Consider the following 20,239-nt stretch of genomic DNA (forward strand, 5'->3'; position numbering starts at 1 on the left):
TATGGATGTCTATCATGGAAGGAAGGAAGCAACATTTATTAAGTACCTACTATGTACCAGGAATTATACTAAACACTTTACAAATATTATCACATTTAATTCATTTAACAACTCTGAGAGGTAGGTGCTATTATTATCCCTATTTTTCAGTTGAGGAAACTGAAGCACATAAGTTCACACAACTGTCTGAAGTCTTCCTGCCTCCAGGTCTATTTTTCTATCTATTGTGCCTCCTAGCTGACTCTAGAAACATAATATTGTTATTCAGTCCTGTACAACTCTGTGACCCAATGGACTTGTCCATGGAATTTTTTGGCAAAGATACAGGAGTGGTTTGCCATTTCCTTCTCCAGTGTTTCTCCATTTTACAGATGAGGAACTGAGGCAAATAGGGGTTAAGTGATTTGCCCAAGGTCACACAGCCAGTACGTGTCTGAGGCCGGATTTGAACTCGGGATCTTTCTGACTCCAGACCTGCTGCTCTATCCACTATGACTCCTTAGCTAACTCAAACATATAGGTACTGGTGTACGTGTGGGTACATAATGAGCCCATAAACATTAAAAAAAATCTATTTAAATGTTAAATGGCCCTATCCATTTTTACCTACACCAGTTTTTGACCCTCTGGCATCCTGACCCTATCATATTTCTGTCCAGAACCTTAAAACTCTCCTGTCCTAAACAGAAACATATAGCCATGTACATTCAGTGCTTACCCAGAAACACAAATTATTCACAAACCTCATAAACACAAACTAGAAAAAAGAGGCAGAATTTGTTTCATTTCATTGAAACTAGCCATCTGGTCTAAACAAGTTATACCAGATAGATATAATCATAGCTTTAGAGCCGGAAGGACTTCAGAGGTCATCTAGATTAACTCCTCCTTCTTTTACAGTTGAGGAAATCCAGGTAGTTTTAAGTGATTTGCCCATGGTCACACAAGAAAAAATTAATAGAGACAAAAACTGATGTGAAATGAAGAACCAAGAAAAAAATTTACAATAGTTACAACAGTTGCCAATGAAAAGAACAATAGGACAATAGAACATAGCTGAATGCCATGTAATTATAATGACCAAGGTTAGCCCTGGGTAGAGATGAGGAAAAGTACTTCCCTCTCTTCACTGTAGAGTTGAAGGACCAGTAAGATGGATTGTTGCATATACTGGCAGAGGAGGTGGCGGTGTCAAGGTGTTTTTCTTAAATGTGTTTCAAGGAATGTTGTGATACCCATCCCCTACATGTTAACAGCATTCCATATCATAGTATCTGAATCATCTCTAAAGAAGGACCACTTTCAGCTCAAAAGATAAAAACCAAGTATGGCCAATGGCCCCCATACTCCCAATCCATCTAAGGATTGATCTAACCAATAAAATCTGCTAGCACTCCTCTTACCATAGACATATATGCCCTTTGGGAATAATCTGAAAAGGAAAGAGAGCAGGTACCCCAAGAAACATCTAGCAGCCCTCTGTGACAGAAATGGGTCAAAAGCACAGGATATTGATGATGATACTTGCCTTTGTTGAAGTGCTGGCATTTATATCATGTAATAAAGACATTTCTGGAGGACTCCTGGGTAACCCATCATCTTCAGAACTCATGCCGGCATCATCTCCCCGTTTAGTGGGAATCCCACATGGAGGAGGGGGTCCCAGTTTCACATTATATTGGATTTTCATCTGTAATGGAAAAAAAAGAAATATTCTCTTAAGTTGACACCTACCATTTATTAACAGGAATTTTTTTGGGGGGCTGATATAACTGATAATGACTGATTTTTAAAAAATCATCTACACAATCAATAATGTTACTTAAATGTCTTCTCTGTGCTAATGCACCATGCTAGGTGCTAAAGACTGAACTAAGAAACCTACTCTGCAAAGTCTATGTCCCCCTTCATCACAGTGTTTCAGAAATGATTAACTCTGTAGCTGTAATTTAGAGTGGACAAGGATAGAATTTTTTGAGAATAAATTATTTTACTAACAATGAATGGAAAAGTGTTCATAGTAGAGAAACTTCTAATGAAGTCCTGCTCTGTTGCATCAGTTTGGCATGGGTCCTCAAAGACTACAACAGTGGTATCCCAAGTACTTGTGGATCCAACCCAAGGTGGAAAGGCTTCAGGTATGAGTTGGGCAATGGATACCATTGGAGACCAGATGGCCTAAATTTGGAGAGTGCAGTAGAATTTAAACTCCTTGAAGGGACCATTTTTCATTTTTGTCTTTTCATTTTGCAAAGTAGCCCTTGCACCTTACACAGTGCAGTGACTTAACAAAAAGTCAACTGGATTTGGATTGAACTGAATTCCTAGAGGATCAGCCACTCACGAAATGAAAAATTTTAGGGGGCCACAGCAACTCTTGAAACCACATACTGAAAAGTGGAAAGGCTGTGATCTGTGTTGATAAAAGGTGTAGAGTGGTCCCAGAGACGAAATCATGATCTGACTGAGAGTGTAGCATCCAAATAATCATAGTAACACATTACGAAATACCTAAATTCCACATCTCATATGTCACTGCTTGGAATATTACCTGTAAAGCTCTGATCCTCTCTGACACATTTTCCTGAGAAAACACTCGAGCTGGCCTGGGGGGGTCTTGACCTGTCTCAGGAATGAAAATGCTGTCGTGTGAAAGGGCTCGGCTTCCCAGGGTACCCTTGTGATCCCTAGGGCAGAAGAGATAAGTTCACACTATACACGCTTTCATTCCTTCTTAATCACTCCATGCCTCAGTGATAAGAACCACAGAAAATGTAACTGTGGCTTGATGACATAAAAAGACCAATATTGGGACTGTTCCCAATGACACCATCTTTGTATTGTCTAAGACCAACCCTCAGGACCTCTAGGAGCACAGCAGTCAGTCAAGCAGTCTTTAAGAAACACTTTCTACATGTCAGGTACTTCAGAGACAAGAATTCTCATAGTAGAGATGAGATATGTGATGGGGAAAATGCAAACTTTATTTTATTTAAAAAAAAAAGTAGGACAGGAATGACGACCCCAAGAAAGCAGAATGAATAAGAACAGCTCAAAACCAATCTCAGTTCTGACCCCTCTCCACTCTTAAGTTATATGGAAAATCTGGAGAGAGTGAAGTCATTTCTTGTATGTAAGCAAGCAGACACTCTGGCTCCCAAGTAAAGAAGCTATTCTGGAGGCTGTGTTTGCACAGCAGGCTGGGTGAACTGGCTGCCTGATAGTCTGGTCACAAGATCAGACAAAATATCCACTCATGTCCTGGCATCTGGGTTTAGCAAATGGCGTATTTGAACGGAAATTTCAAATTTGTAAATCCACGGTCCCTTTTTATTAGTCTATGCAATACAGGAACATGGGCGCATTCTGAAATGTAATGTGGGCATATTACCAATTTTCAAAGATCATTCTTTTCTTGCTACCCTGGCCTCTAATCTAAATTCTGACACCCCACTACTCCCCTCCCCCACCAACTAGATAAATCAAGGCGTTAGTCTGGAACAGGATTCATGAGGAATAAATGGAGGATGTATTCTCTATAAAGGATGCAGAAATTAATAGTCACATTTTCCTAGCAATGGTGGCCAGTCAAACAATAGGTGGAAAAGGGTCTATTTTAGACACCTGACAATGAAGGAAGGAAAGCTTGTCTCAGTACAACGAACTGAAAATGTTGCCAATTTTTTTTGCATTTGTGCATGTGAAAATTTGACCTTAGTAACCTGCCAACAGCCTTGAAGGCTATTTTGCGACACACTGCTTGCAAAATGAATACCACCCAGAGGAAGTCCGTGCAGTTCTATGAATTCATATTCTTCCAAACTTCAAATAGCATTCAAATGGTAAACAACCCCTAGGCACAGAATCACAGAATCTCCAAATTAGAAGGAAGCTTGGAGGTTATACGCAATCCAACCTTTACCTTAAGTCTGAATTCCCTCTACAACATCTTCAATGGATTGTCTATATATGTGAGTTTGTGTATGTGTGTGTATTTTACACATGCATAATGGTATATAAAAAGTTCAGCTTTAGTGTGAAGGTCTCTAGGATGCAGATTACTGCACTGTTAGTGCAACAACTTCAATTTTTTTTGCTTTTACATCAGTTGCCCCAGTCAGTTTCTTTGAAGTGGGACAATATCCTTATGGGTTTTTCCAATAAGGGACTTAGAGGCCACATGACCTACTGAGGTAGTCTATTTTACTTTTGCACAGCTCTAACCGTGAAGCAATATTTCCCCATTTGAGCTAAAATCTGCCTCCCTGCATTTGTCCTAGTTTTGCTTGTGAGGCCCATACTGTACAAACCTTAATTAAATCTCTCTCCCACATCAAGCTTCAAATACTTGAATACGATTGTGGCCTAATGTGGCCATCCCTACTATGGCAGGGAGGCTGAGGCTGGTGGATTACTTGAGCCCAGGAATTTTGAGGTACAGTGCACCAAGATGATTGGTTTTCTGCCCTGAGGGTAGCACCACTAAGGAGAGGCCCTGGGAGCAGGGGGCCACCACACTGCCTAAGGATGGGTGAACAGGTTTAAGTGAGAAGCAGAGCAGGTCAAAGCTTCCATGTCTATCAGCAGTCTGGTCCATGAATGGCTACTGTATTTTCAGCCACAGTGAGATAGGAAGACCCAATCTCAAACAAATCAAAAAGAAGAAAACAATGAATGTAGAGATCCCTTCTGAAGTCTTCTCTTCTTCCTGGTAAACTTGTATGTCCTCACATGGCATGGTTTAGAATTGGAGCTCTTAACTTTTTTGTGTGTTAAAGATCCTTTAGAAGCGTAGGATAGAATAGATAAAATAGGACAGAAAAGGAAACCAATTACACTGAAACACAGTTATCAAGATTTTTTCCCCAAAAAACAAATTCATGGATTCCCTTGTTTAGCATATCCTCAGCATTTTAGTTACCTTCTCTTTTTTTTCCTTTTTTTGTTAAAATTTTTTTATTTTTAGGCAACTAGGGTTAAGTGACTTGCCCAAGGTCACACAGCTAGTAAGGGTCAAGTGCTTGGTTTGAGGTCACATTTGAACTCAGGTCCTCCTGACTTCAGGGCCGGTGCTCTATCCACTGTGCCACCTAGCTGCCCCCAGTTACCTTCTTCTGCACCTGATTTTATACCTCAGGCATTTTACCTTTAATTGAACATGATACTCCAGATATGACTCATCTAGAGCAGAGCACCGTGGGATTGATACCTTCCTTGTGTTAGATACTATGCTTCTATTCATGTAGCCTAAGGTGAAACTTGAACTCAGTTCTTTGACTTGGAGGTCTGTTGTCTATCTGCTACATAGTACTGCCTTTGTACTGGTATTGTGGAAAGAACCAGGCTTTGGAGTCTGAGCACCAAAATTCACATCCCACCTCTCATTATTACTACCTGTGCGATCGACCTTCTTGGGCCTCATTTCCTAATCTCCAGGGAACTGCCCTAGATGGCTTCTTTTCCAGTTCAGAATTTATAATTCTACATAAATATGTAACATTTATATATGATGATGCATATAATAATGGAACTACATCTAGTCTTATTGCTCGGGTCTGCCAGCTAAGTAATGAAATGAGAAAGTTTATAATCTTTGACTACCTAAAAAAAACACAGCAAGAAATGGTAGAAGTTAAGTACAATACTTTTTTTTTTAAAGGCAATTGGGGTTAAGTGACTTGCCCAGGGTCACACAGCTAGTAAGCGTCAAGCGTTTGGTCTGAGGCTGAATTTGAACTCAGGTCCTCCTGACTTCAGGGCCGGTGCTCTATCCACTGCGCCACCTAGCTGTCCCTAAGTACAATACTTTTGATCAAACTGGATGCAGATTATTGTATTGTCTGGGCAACGACTTCAGTTTTTTTACTTATATACCAGTTGCCCCAGTATCCAGTAGGCACAGCCTCAGCCAGTCTCTTTGAAGTGAGACAGCAATATCCAATAAGCAAGTGCACAATTAATAGCATTCTATTTCCAAAATGCTGACAGAAGGCTACTAAGAAGGTTTGAATGCCAACTGTGGATTCTAGATCTCAAAATACTGATGATTGTGCTACTTGATATCACACACATAAAAAGAATGAGAAGAAAGGAAAGAGAATGAAAAAATAATTCAAATCTCCCAAAGATATTTTAGTTGTTTGCTGCCACCAAGTGGTCATTCTTAGGTAAGTGAAACAGACTTTGGTGAACAGTTCAATGGGCCATTTATTAAGAGTACCAGAGTATCCATCATCAGCAAAATTATTATGAATGGGGCACAATGACGTTTACTTTCTAATCCCAGGGAACTGCTATCTTTCTTGAAAACTCTTGGCTAAATTTAAGATGATTATTTTTTTTAGCCATTTTAAAAGTTGTTATTATTTCCTGTAGGTCACAGTTATTTTGGGGAATTTTTTTTTTTTTACAGCAAGAGAATCAGCATGGTATAGTGGATAAAGAGCTGGCCCTGGATCTGGGGAGAGACAATTTGAATCCTGGCTCTGATACATACTGTCTGTGTGACTCTGGACAAGTTTCTTAACCTCTGAGTGCTCTGGTTGACTTTAAGACTATATAGGTAGTTCACCAGCACTGAGAGAAAGTTTCCTGATGTGGGAGTTCCCTATTATTAATGAAATCATTGGACCTGTCTTTATCCCTATCCTATTCTCAGTGCTATACACATTGCTACTTAATAAATGCTTTTCATTTATTCAAGAATTTTCTTTTAAATAAATGGCTTTCCCCAAATGGCTTCTCTCTTTCTAAGAGTTCAAAGTCTGACAAGCTCTAAGAAGACTTTTAGGTAAAAGTTATCACCATAGAAGAATACGGAAAGACAGAAAACACTATTCGATGGAAGAAAAGAATTATTCAGGAGAATCTTCAGATCATAAAAATTTTAGAACTGGAAGAGACCTTAGAAAGCACTTAAACAACAACGACAAAAAAACAATTAGTCTAAAACAGTAAGAAAAAAGAAAGCAGCTAATCTAAATTTTTTTTTAAAAAGCAACTAACCTAACTCTAATTTATAGTTGGAGATTCTGAAGCCCAGAGAGAGAAGTGAATAACTTCAAAGTCACACAAGTAGTAAATAAAATATTCCCTCCTAGGCCTCTTGATTCCCAAAACAGGAAAGTTCAGGGAGACAAAGTAAGAGAAAAACTTACATGTCTAGAAATGCCTTCCAGATCATAGGGTCCCAATAATAATAATTACAACTATAATAGCACTTATATAGTACTTTAAGGTTGGCAAAGCACGTTATAAGTATTACCTCATTATAATCCTAGAAGGTAGGCGCTATTATTCTCATTTTATAGATGAGAAAATTGAGGCAGATAGAAGTTAAATGACTTGCCCAAATATCTGAAGCCAGATTTGAACTCAGGTCTTCTTGACTACAGCTCCATCTATTGTACTATTTCTGAACTTTTGTTGTTGTTCAGTCATTTTAGACACGCCTGACCGTGTAGGTTTTCTTGGGAAAGATACTGGAATAGTTTGCCATTTCCATTTCCAGTTCATTTTACAGATGAAAAAAAAAACAGAGTTAAGTGACTTGCCCAGGATCATAGAGCTAGTAAGTGTCTAAGATCAGGTTTGAATTCAGGAAGATGAGTCTTCTTGATTCTAGGCCCGGTGCTGTATCCACTGCACCACCTAGCTGCCAATTGTACTACTTAGCTGCCTGATGTATAATAATCCATGCCCAGCCTTAGTACAGTCGTGACACACAGTAAGTGCTTATTAAAAGTTTATGAACTGACTGGCCAATAAGAAGCCAAGTCCAGTCCCTATAACTTACTCAAGTTCATCCTCTGAGTCATAGCCAACGGGTAGAGATGCTGGAGCAATGAAATCACTCTCTGATTGGCTTGGCTTCCAGCTGCTGCTACTTGCAGATGCTGAGGTCTCTTTTCTCTTCTTCTTCCCCCCAAAGAATTTTTTTAAAGTTTTGAACTTGGACTTCTTCTTTCCTAAATGAGATAAACATACAGACAAATGTGTGTGCCTGGAAAAAGTTAGTACCCCTTTGCATCTATACGCTTCAACACACATAAGGGACAACTGAAAAACAAAGACCAAGCAGAACATGAATAGAATTTTGGGGCCACCTTTTTTGTTTTCCTGCTCCTTTGGTCTACCACTAATTTAAATTCTGGTACTCTAAATGTGGGATCTTTATCTAATGACTAAAAAGAGATACCACTGGATCAAATGAACCATTTCCGATAAACATTCTCACTATAAATGAAAACAGAAGACATGACAAGGTGCAGAATGGTTTGCAATTTTTTTTTTCAGAGAAAGAAATAAAGGAACTGGTAGGGTGGATTTTCATCCCTTAGAAGGGTTACTTCTAAGAAACGTGATTTCATGTGACACTTTATCATATGACCTAGAAATGATCTTTGAGCGTAAACAAATAAATCACTATAATTTCAGACTATCTACTCTATATGTGCCATATGTTGCAGAGGAGGAAGAGAAATTATATGAAAAACTTGAAAAAAATTTTTCAAACCAAGTCAACACATACTTGGTGACTTCAATGGGAAGATGATTTACAGGGTGAAAAATATATTGGAGAATATGGTTCAGGATTATGAAATGAAAGAGGCTAAAGGTTTATAGATTATTCAGAAATCTCATTTCATATTATGTGAGATTCCGACTTTGTTCAAGTAGAAAGTTGTAAGCTACGTAACAAGTGGTAAAACATCAGCCCTCAAAATGAAATGAACTCCATCTTAACAGGCAAGAAATTATGGGTTACCGATATGGGATTCACTTCTGAATCTGCAGGTCTACACAAAGGCAGATCATTAACTGTCTGGAAGTTAAAACTAATTTGTTGTTGTTGAGTTGTTTTTTAGTCATGTCTGACTCTTGTGACCCCATTTAGTTTTTTTTTTTAGACAAAGATACTAGAAGTGGTTTGTCATTTCCTTCTCTAGTTCATTTTCCAGATGAAGAAACTGAGGCAAATAGGCTTAAGTGACTTGCCTAGGGTCATACCGGTAGTAAGTATTTGAGGCCACATTTTAACTCAGGGAGATAAGTCTTCCTGGCTTCAGGGCTGCCACTCTATCCACTGTGCCACCTAGCTACCAAATTTAAAATTAGCCATGACAAGTATTTCTTAGGCATCTACCATGTTCAAGACACTGGTGCTAAGCACTGGGGATACAAAGAGAGGCAAACTAATGATAAACAAACAAAACACCAATCTGTTCCCAAATTACTCACAGAAAGATAAAGTTGAGAAAATACAGTGCAAATTATCAAACCTACCTCCAATCTAACCTCTATAAATCAGCTGTTGATTCTGATAAACGGAAAAAGGACTTGAAAGTCAAAGAAAAAAAGGAAAGAAAAAACTTAAAAGTTAAGACATTGGCTCTAATAACTGCTATTCCTTAAAGAGTTTTGACAATCACTACAAAGAAGAGCCCAGGAGTCCAGAAACAGTTTCAGCCAACAAACACAATCTCTCTGCCAAGCAAAAAGACAAGACTGCCAAGGATAATACCAACTCAGAATACAGGCTTATTTGTAAAACAGGGAAGATGAATATACATTAATAAGGGCAGTGTTGTTTTTTAAAACATGGAAAAGCAGTGGTAGAAATAACAAGTCTGTAATCAGTGTTAGGCCCAATTAAGTCATGCCATTATAAAAACACTAAGAGCTGGACCTGGAAGGAAGCAAACAAACATATGTGAAATGAAACAGATCTGCCATCATTCCCATAATGGTCTGTTTTTATCATCAATAACAGTGGAAGCATCACATTTGGATTCTAATACTTATAATACCTGATGTCAGAATATTAAGTGGAAATGGCACTGAAGAAAATGAAGTCAGGAAGAACATACTGTACATAGATACAAAGAAAATTACACTGAAGGTGATACAATTAAAGGTACTTGGGGGCCAATCTACAACATAACCCAAAGAGAAGATTCTAATAGAATACACAAAACTATGGATGATATCTCCTCTGTTCTTTGCACATGGAAATGTTTGTTTGTTGATGCTTATATGAAAACAAAATTTGGAAGTTTTTAAAAAAAGGATTATATGGCATAATTACACCAAAAAATGACCACTGAGAAGACTCTAGCAACTACCAACCCATATGCTTGCTTTTTCATCTAAAACCTTTAAAAGAATGGGCAACGTACACATGTATCAAGGGTTTCCTTGTTGACAATAACCACAGAGATTTAAATGAAATTAGGGAGTCATATACTCGCTAAAGGAGTTGACAGCGTCATAAAAGATATTTAAAAGCAAAATTAAAAAGGAATTCCCTATAGAGAAGTTCTTAACCTGGAGCTCATGAACTTATTTCTTTAAAAAGTGTTTTGATAAGTATATTTTGATATGATGGATTTCTTTTGTAATCTAATAAATTTTACTTTATGCATTTAAAAACATTATTCTGGAGGCAGGGAGGTGGCACAGTGGCTTGAATGGATTGAAAGTCTTTCCAAATTTCTGAAATTCACCATTAGCATGCTTTTAATTGGTGTTATATGCATTATTTACTAAAGGATGAAAATTCTTTAAGTTCAAAGACTCCAGTAATAAGATGATTTTTCCCCTACCTTATTCATTCTGTAACTTTTAAATTCCTTATTTAATTAAAATTAAATTAAAATTAATTCCTTACGATTGTGCTATAAGAAATGAAGAGCAGGCAGATTTCAGAAAAACTGGGAAAGACTTACATGAACTGATGCAAAGTGAAGTGAGCAGAACCAGAACACTGTACACAGTAACAACAACATTGTGAGATGGTCAACTATGATAGACTTGGTTTTTCTCAGCAATGCAATGATCTAAGACAATTCCAAAAGACTCATGATGGAAAATGCTATCCATGTCTAGAGAAAGAAGTGATAGAGTCTGAATGCAGATCAAGGCATACTATTTTCACTTTTTTTTTTATAGTTTTATATAGTTGCTTTAATATTTATTTATCATATTTTTCCTTTTGTTCTGTTTCTTCTTTCACAACATGACTAATATGGAAATGTTTTACATGATCGCACATACAAAACCTATATCAAATTGCTTACTATCTTAGGAAAGAGGGAAAGGAGAGAGGGAGAAAATTTGGAACTCAAAATTGCATAAAGAAATGAGTGTTAAAAACTGTCTTCACATGTAATTGGAAAAAATACTTAAAAAAAAAATAAACATTCCCTTGGTTAATTAAGAGAACCCTTCCTTACCTAAAATGAAGGCTACTTGCAATTATATGGGAAATATTACCCTGCCCATTTAAGGCCATTCAAAACTCCTGGGGTTATTTTTACCTTAAGCAAATCTCTGCCATCCATAGGAAAACCACTTCTCCTGCCATTCACTGATATTCAAAGTTATCAAATAAGGTTCTCAAAACCAAACCATCTTGTCTCACAAATATCCATTTGGTTGCTTTACCTACTTTCCTGATCATAATTTTCTGATCATTAAGTGGTAACTTTAGTATTTCTACTACTACTATGCCGTTCTCATCTCTTGGAGCACAAATAGATTTTGACTCAAATCTTTCAACAAGGCAGCATGTCCTAATAATGAAAGGTATCCAAAAATGAAAATCATGACCTTGGGAGGTAGGGAATTTTTGCATCATAAAGAGGTATCCCAGTGACTGTTGCATAACACTGTCTAGGACACTGAAAAAAGGTTTAATGTTTCAAGTAGGGATTGGATTGGATGAGTTCTGAGGTTCTTTCCAACTTTGAGAGTCTAGGATTTAAAAAGATATTGGCTATTTTTAGTTTAAGTTTGATTATAGGATTAGGATCCCTTCTTTAGGAAGAGCTAGCCCTAAGCTAAGGCAGAATAACATAGACAGTCTCTTTAAGTCTAGGTTACCTATAGATTTTTGAATAGATTAGAAGACATTATCATTGAGTAGCAGATAATTTAGAAAAAAAAAATCCTAAATTCATAAAGTTTTTAAAAAGACTAAATTTCCCTTTCTAGTAGAAAGGGGGGTTGACTAGAAGTGAAGTTCCCCTTTCTGGCAGCTGGGGAAAAGTTAGCCAGAGGTTAAATTAAGCCCCTTTTTGTCTTGAGCTAGAATCAAAATTGAATAATGGACTATTCTAAGGAAATTGGAGGTGGAGGACTGCCAACCATGGACCATAAGTTCTTTTCTAGCACACTTTCTGGTTACATAAGGTACCACCTGGAGGAAAGGACTTCTGCCATAGAATTAAAAAGTCTGGGAGAAATTAACTAGTCAGGTGACCTGCCTTGTCCAATTGAATTATGTTCAAAACAAGTTTCTGTCATTTTTCCAATTCTTTTTTGTTATAAAAGCCTTCTCTGTAAACCATCTCCTACTTTCTGGCCTCTGAGGAGTATGGTGACCTGGTTTGACATGCAAAAGCTAGTTTTGCAGTTTAAATCACAGATGGCTGGGTAACTAGGTCCTCGGTTTCCTTTCTATTTCAGGTAATCCATTTTAACAGATTCTCCTTTATATGGCTTTGAGTGGCCCTAAGTGGATCCACCTTTGAGTAGGGCCTTATCTAGTCCATTTGTAAGTCTATCTGCAATTTATGGATTGAATATATTTTTCAAATTCAAAGATGCCACTGCCAACCAGCTTATTTTGTTATCTGTGCTGGTCAGAGATGCTCTCAGAGATCAAGGCAGCTCAGCTGTTTCAACATTTAAGGACTGGTGGTTAGCCATTCCTTTTGATGTTTATACAAAATGTCAAATACAAAATACTCTTTGGCCTTCAAAGCCCTTTATAACCCAGGAACCCCTTTCCAGTCCTTTTTACACCTCATTCCCTGCCATGTTATCTTCAATCCAGTGATACTGGCCTCCTTGCTATTCTAAGAACAAGGCAGTGCTCTTGGCTCTGAGCATTTCTTCATGCCTGGAATGCCCTCTCTCCTTATCTCCACCTCCTGGCTTCCTTCAGTTCCTTTGTGATTGTTCAGTCGTTTTTTGTGTTTTTTTTCCCCCTGGGGTATTCTTCATAACCCCATTTGGCGTTTTCTTGGCCATTTCCTTCTCCAGTTCATTTTATAAATAAGGAACTGAGCCCAACAAGGTTAAGTGACTTGACCACGGTCATGCAGCTAGTAAGTGTCTGGGGCCAGATTTAAATTCAGGATGATATATATCTTCCTGACTCTATCCATTGCGCCATCTAGGTATCTGTCCTACCTACTTCCTTGAAGTCCCAACTAAAATGTCACTTTCTATATGAAATCTTTCCTAACCCCTCTTAATTCTGATGTCTTCCCTCTGTTACTTATTGTCTATTTGTCTATAGCTTGTCTATTCATATGTTTGTTCTCTCCCATTAGACTGTAATCTCCCTGAGGGCTGGGGCTATCTTTTGTCTCTTTTTGTATTCCTAGCATTTATCACAATACCTGGCCGGTGGGATGGAAAATAAGACATGCCAATGACCCAGAGTACCAACTTAGCAAACATGGCAAAATGGGTAGAGTTGGCTTCAAAGCCAGAAGCACCTGGGTCTCTGACACACAGTGGCTGTGGGAAGGCACCAGGCAAGTAATTTAAACTCTCAAAGCTCTCAGTCTCAGAGTGAGGCAATACCTTAAGACTATTATGTGGTAGAGAAGGTGCCATTTTGCAGTGATAGAGGCAGCTTCCTCACACGAAAGTTCCTTATACCAATGAAATCAGGGGTCTAAGCCTCTATCTCTATGCCCTGTGAGCCAGGCACTGCACAGGCAATGGCGATACAAAACACAAAAATGAGGTAATACCTGTCTCAGAGAGCTCCCACAGACTACAACATGGACCATAGCTCTAGAGCTGGAAGGCAGTTAGAGGTCACCCAGTCCAAAACCCCTCACTTTACCAATAAATTGTTGGTCCAGACAAGTTAAGTAAGTGACTTGGCTTTTCTCCCTATTCATCTTGTATTTATTGTTGTTTTTGAGTTGTTTCAGTTGTGTCTGACTCTCCATCACCCCATTTGGGGTTTTCTTGGCAAAGATACTGGAGTGGTTTGCCATTTCCTTCTCTAGATCATTTTACAGATGAAGAAACTGAAGCAAACAGGGTTAGGTGACTTGCCCAAGGTCACACAGCTTGTTAGTGACTGAGGCCACATTTGAACTCAGGTCCTTCTGACTCCAGAGTCAGTACTCTATTCACTGTGTCACCTAGATGCCCATCTTGTATTTTTAACAGCCTTATAGTTATTCTACATAGCCATATACATGTGTATATAGGCATATATATTAAAAATATACTATACACAAATAATATGTGCATGTGTATTACTGACATATATCAAAGACTTTTACATAATATGTGATATGTACATATAGGCATATACACATATGTATATGCAACCATGAATTGAAAGATGCTTGCTCCTTGGAAGGAAAGCTATGGCAAATCTGAACAGCTTACTAAAAAGTTAAGATGTCACCTTGCTGACAAAGGTCCACACTGTCACTGCTACGGTTTTTCTAACAGTAGTAATGTATGTCTTTGAGAGTTAGACCATAAGGAAAGCTGAACATGGCAGAATCAGTGCTTTAGAACTGTGGTTCTGGAGAAGACTTTTGAGAGTCCCTTGGACAGCAAGAAGGTCAAATCAGTCAATACCGAAATTAATTCAGGCTATTCATCAGAAAGTCAAATGTTGAAGTTTAAATACTTTGGCCACATCATGAGAAGATTAGACTCTTTGGAAAAGACCCTGATGTTGGGAAAGATTAAAGGCAAAAGAAAAAGAGGACTGCAGTGGATGAGATGGATAGAATGAATATGAGCTTGGACAGACCTCAGCAGAAATAATGATGTGCTGTGGTTCATGGGATCATGAAGAGTCAGACATGACCGAATGCTGAACAACAACAATATATACATATGCATGTATATGTGCACACAAATTTGCAGAAGATTGTTATAGCACCCTACTGTATAATATGCACACATGTATATACATATACACTGCAAGTATGTAACACATACATGCATATATACATATATACACACATGTACACACATACACACATGGTGTTATAAAACTCTTAAGATTGAAACCTTACAAAGGCTTTTGGGTTAACAACGATATACGTATATGTATATATGTGTATCATGATATAGTGGATACCAGAAAAAATAAGGAGGCTGAACTCCCAGGTCTATAGATACTCCAAAGAGATCACAGAAAGAGGAAAAGGACTCATGTACAAATATATTTCTTTTTTTTTTGTAGTAAAGAACTGGAAACTAAGGGGACACCTATCAATTGGGGAATTTCTGAACAAATTATGGTATATAAACATAAGAGAATACTATTATCATGGAAGAAATAATAAAAGGGATGGGTTCAGAAAAGCCTTGGAGAAAATATATGAACTGATGTAGAGTGGAGGTCAGCAGAAGCAGTAGAACAATTTAGCTACAACAACAGGGTAAAAATAAATAACTCTGAAAGACTTAAGAGTTCTGATCAATGTAGTGACCAACAATGATTCTAAAGGACTAATGATGAAGCTTGCTATTCACCCCCTGACAGAGGGTGATATAGCTGGGGATGCAGAACAAGACATATTTTTTAGATGTGGCCAATGTGGGAATTTATTTTGCTTGAATATGCATATTTCAAGGGTTTTGTCTCCGCCCTAATCCAATATATGGGAGAGAGAAAAAACAACAGATTCGTTAATTGAAAAAAAATACAATTTAAGGAATAAAATGAAGGGGCTGTACTGAATGACCTGCTACCGCCAAGGCTTCTTTCTATATTAAAATCTATAAATCCATACTACCCTATACTGTAAGTTGACTGGGTCAGTTCAAAAGAATTCTGGCCAGAATATTGACAAAAAAATGTCTCCTAAATGATTGTAGCAGTCTTCTTCAATGTAAGGAAGTATCCTATGTGGTCATGGGCATTTCTAATTATGGATAAGTATAATCTTTCAAACAATAAAGCAATGAGTAAATCTTTCTGCTGCTTCTCTTACCACTTTCCCCTTATATCTTTTGCTTTATAAGTCTTTCTTCACCACGGAAACACTCCCATCCAGGAAAACACTGAAAGTAAATTTTAGTAACATATCCTGTAGTAATATTCCCAAATCATTATTATGTCACTTATCGATCATGATCTAGTCATGTTCGCCAGAGGAAGCAGCAGTCATGTTTACGATGTACCAAGGAGGAAAATGCCTATAATCTATGAAATGCAATCCCTACTGTAATGAGTATCTGAACTTTAAGCTCAGGCTTAACGTAATTAGTGATTTTTCTTCCTGAATTGAAAAGCTTATCATGATGCATTTGGGAAACTCACTTTCTGTGCCCAGCATATTAAATGCTAAAGATGAAAACAGCTTTGTTACCAAATGTAAGGCTAATTTCAGTGGAGAAAAGGCTAATTGGGTCAGAAGTTATGTTATAGGGAAAGAAATTCCTTTCTAATGTCAGGTTTATAACTTAATTACAGAAAATCAAGACACAGATATCTATAGTATAAAGCAATCATATTGACTGAAAATCTTGTGAATGAGATAAAAATTTGTTGACTTTGAGTTCCTAAAAGTATAATGAAAAGGTTCCTGAAAAGGAAAGGAAAAGAAGGAACAATAAAGGGAGAAGTGAGAAGCTCTTGCCAAGTAAGAATGATTTCTTCTGAGGAATTTGACTGTCTTAGACAAGGATCAAATTCTCACTAACACGCAATCTGGGATGCTAAATGATTCTATTTTTCCTCCTCTTCCTTTTCAGACCACTTAAAGACTGAGAAATGTTTATTCAAAAGAACGTGAAAAAAAAAACAAAAAACCTCAAAAATGTTACCTGTTTTTACAATGGTGTAAAGAGATGCTCTCAAGAGCAACAGAAATTACCTGGAATCCTCTTCCTTCTCCCCATTAAATCGCCTGTGTGAGGTGTACCCATTTACTTGAAGCAGGTCTGAGGTATGACTGAGCTGCTGACGCCTTCCTCTTCACATACAGAAATGACCCTGTGACCCAGGGCTTATCTGTCTGCCAACAAGTTTCCTTTATAATGCAGGAGGAGCAAAAACCTTACCTGAGCTATCTTCACCAAGCGCTTCTGCAGCTTCCCGCATCTTAATATCCATTATTCTTGTAGAGCTCATTTCCAGTTCCCTAGAAACCAAAGAGAAATGAGTTTTAGTTAAGGCAACATCTTCAGTTAAAGATACAAGTCAATCAGATTGCTGCTTTTTGCTGGTAACCCTAGTTGTCTGCACACACCTACTTTGGTGTAGATAAGATCACAGGGCAAAGTTCTATAGAAGAAAATGTGCCTACGCCTGTAAGCTTGGCAATCATTTAAAAATTCGTCTGATCACTGACCGCAAACAATAGCAGTAGCCGAGGTGAAAAACAGTCAGCCATACCACCAACTATACAAGTCAGATCTGGTTCCTTTTTTCTTTTTTTAAATGAAAGAATCCTTTGTACCTTCATGGAAGTCATTTACACGGTTACTGGTTGACATTTATGATGCAAACACACCCTAAAGTAGGTACTGTGCCAATCTGGCAGCAGCTTATATCCTTTAACAGCAAACTTTAAAATCACACACACACACACACACACACACACACACAAACAGTTACTTAATGAATACTGCTTTGAATGAAGTACTTCCTCTATAAAGGATGGATTCAAAAGATTCGATACAAATTAACGACTGGATCAATAATATTCAATCAGTGGCCACTTGTAGAAAACACTTAAGTGTTATAGGAAGATGGCTAGATAAGAGATAGACACAATCCTTGCTTTAAAGAAGCTTGTAAGTTAATTTAATCAATTCTGTAGAGTAAGTATGCAGGAAATAACCCCATCTCATAAGGACAAGACAGACAGGAATAAAATATAGAACTAGTGACAGAACTAGTGATATGCAGGTCTTCTAGATATTCTTCAATATTCTTCAAATAACAATTTCAAATAGTACATCTTGACCACTAGTTCTCATTTCCTCCAAGAAAACAGAAACTTTCATTCAGCCTTAGCAATCACCTTTTCCCCTCTTTCTTTCCTTCTTTCTTCCCTCTCTTCCTTCATTTCCTCTTTCCTTCCCTCTCTCCCCTTTCTTCCTGCCTTTCTCCCCTCCCTCCTTTCCTTCTTTTCTCTTTATTCCTCTCAAAAAACAAAGTTTTACTGATGCATTTTCACCAGTCATTTCCATATGGCCATCTTAAGACTGAATTTTAAAGGATTGGTAGGAATTTGCAGGGAAAAGGACATGCAGGATGTCCATAATATCTTGACGACTATTAAGTGAAGAACATCTTAACTGCTTTCTTCCATTCATTTTAATGTTTCTACTCATTCCAAAAATGGAAAGACTTCATAAGGGTTATGTTATAAAAATCTTGCTTGCTTAGTTATATCAGCTTTCCTGTTCCTTATCTAGCCCCTTCCCAATCCCACCATTTGAAATTAATGATCAGTCAAAAAGGTTGATACATTACAAACACCTCAGAAAGTATTCCAACTTCTTTTAGCACCCTCCTACCATAATTTCTTTCACAGTGCCATGAGGTACCTATCTCCCTTCTTTATATGTCCCATTTTGGGGGACAGCCTCAACTCCACGGTACTATGGAAATTCCAGTCCTATTCTTTGCGCCTAAACAGATCCTTCATCTGGCACGTAAGGGTACATGTAAACATGACTCTCCAGAGCTTCACAAGCAATAGCAGGCAGAGTGGTAGACTTGGGAGTCAAGACCTGGATTCAAATCTCCCCTTAGACGCTTGGTAGCTATGTGAACCTGAGCAAAGGGCCTTAACTTCTCTCAGTCTCAGTTTCCTTTTCTGTAAAATGAGGACTAATATAGTTAATTCTAGTTAAGATATAAAGGCTAAAATTGGATGGGGTGGTATTGACCTCTCCCCCAAATTAAGTATAATTATAGCTTTTCAATTACATTTACAAATGTATATACAAAATAAATAAAAGGTAGTTTGGGAAGACTGGACCCCTAGTAACTGGGGGCCTTCAGGAAGGACTTCATACAGAAGACAGTACTGGAGCTGAGTTTTGAAGGAAACCAAGTATTCAAAAAGAATACTTTAATTAATTTAATTAAATGGGAGATTGAGTGCCATGTTCAAGGACATCAAGTTCCAACAGCACTTACCTCACAGATAATACATTTTTGCAAATCTTAAAATGTTCTATAAATGTTCGTTTATTGTTACTATCGTTATCATTGGGGCAGCTAGGTGGCGCAGTGGATAGAGCTCTGGTGTTAGTCAGGAAGACCTGAGTTCAAATCCAGCCTTAGACACTTAACACTTAGCTGTGTGACCCTGGGCAAGTCACTTAACCCCATTGCAAAAAAAAAAAAAGATAAGCAACTCTTTTTATTCCAGTAGCTTTTTAGGGTCTGAACCTCTCAAACATTCTGGAATATAAAAGTGTGGTGGCTAAGTACCTGTAGCAGTCTAAAGCTTTCTTTGGTCTTGAGAATCCTGGGGGATGGCTGTATGGTAAGGCATTTTCAGAGACAGAGAAACTTGCTATTTATCCCAGTCTTAATATCATCCTTCCACCACTTCGGTTTTTGTTTTTCTTTTTCTTTTAAAAATGCCTCCCCCCCCAAAAAAAAAACCCTCTTACTTACAGGTTCTTTCACAATAATTTACACCACAGGTCAGCTATGTGGTGCAGTGGATAGAGCTCTGGCCTTGGAGTCAGGAGGACCTGAGTTCAAATCTGGCCTCAGACCAAATGATTGACACTCACTAGCTGTGTGACCTTGGACAGGTCACTTAACTCTGACTGCCTCACCAAAAACTACTATTTAAAATAATTCACACTAAATCTCTCCCTTTTAGTGCTGATTCCTTCCTACATATAGATCTATGCCAATTCACTCATGAAAAATGGAAAATTGATTCTAGGGTTTTTTTTATGGTATGGGTTATTTTAAGGGCCAAGATGACATTTGTTCCTACATGTTTGGAAATTTCTGATTTTATTTTGTGCATATAATATAGCATAGTGAGACCCTGCAAAGTTCACTGACACTGGTGAGTAGCAATTAGTTGCAAGATAAGGCAAGAACAAGGATCTATAATGGAAAAGACTGATATAGTATCTGTCTTCTGAAGATGACTTCACACCCTACAGCTACTCTCCAATGGACTTAAGACTAAATACATGATCTCATTTCTATATTTTTCTAAACCAAATAATGGATACATCCCACTTCCTTTTG

The 20,239-nt window shown here is 37.8% G+C and overlaps 1 protein-coding gene across 1 annotated transcript in view; it reads right to left on the reverse strand.

Annotated features, from left to right (window-relative positions):
* Positions 1 to 20,239, reverse strand: part of CRACDL (CRACD like) — a 97,791-nt gene that overhangs the window by 57,184 nt on the left and 20,368 nt on the right. The window contains 4 exon segments of the mRNA XM_078146373.1: positions 1,529 to 1,690; positions 2,552 to 2,687; positions 7,796 to 7,967; positions 17,065 to 17,144. Of these exon segments, the coding sequence (XP_078002499.1) occupies positions 1,529 to 1,690; positions 2,552 to 2,687; positions 7,796 to 7,967; positions 17,065 to 17,144 (550 nt within the window).

This window comes from Phascolarctos cinereus, unplaced genomic scaffold (assembly GCF_003287225.1).
Source record: "Phascolarctos cinereus isolate Bilbo 61053 unplaced genomic scaffold, phaCin_HiC Scaffold_726;HRSCAF=1367, whole genome shotgun sequence".
Taxonomy (NCBI): domain Eukaryota; kingdom Metazoa; phylum Chordata; class Mammalia; order Diprotodontia; family Phascolarctidae; genus Phascolarctos; species Phascolarctos cinereus.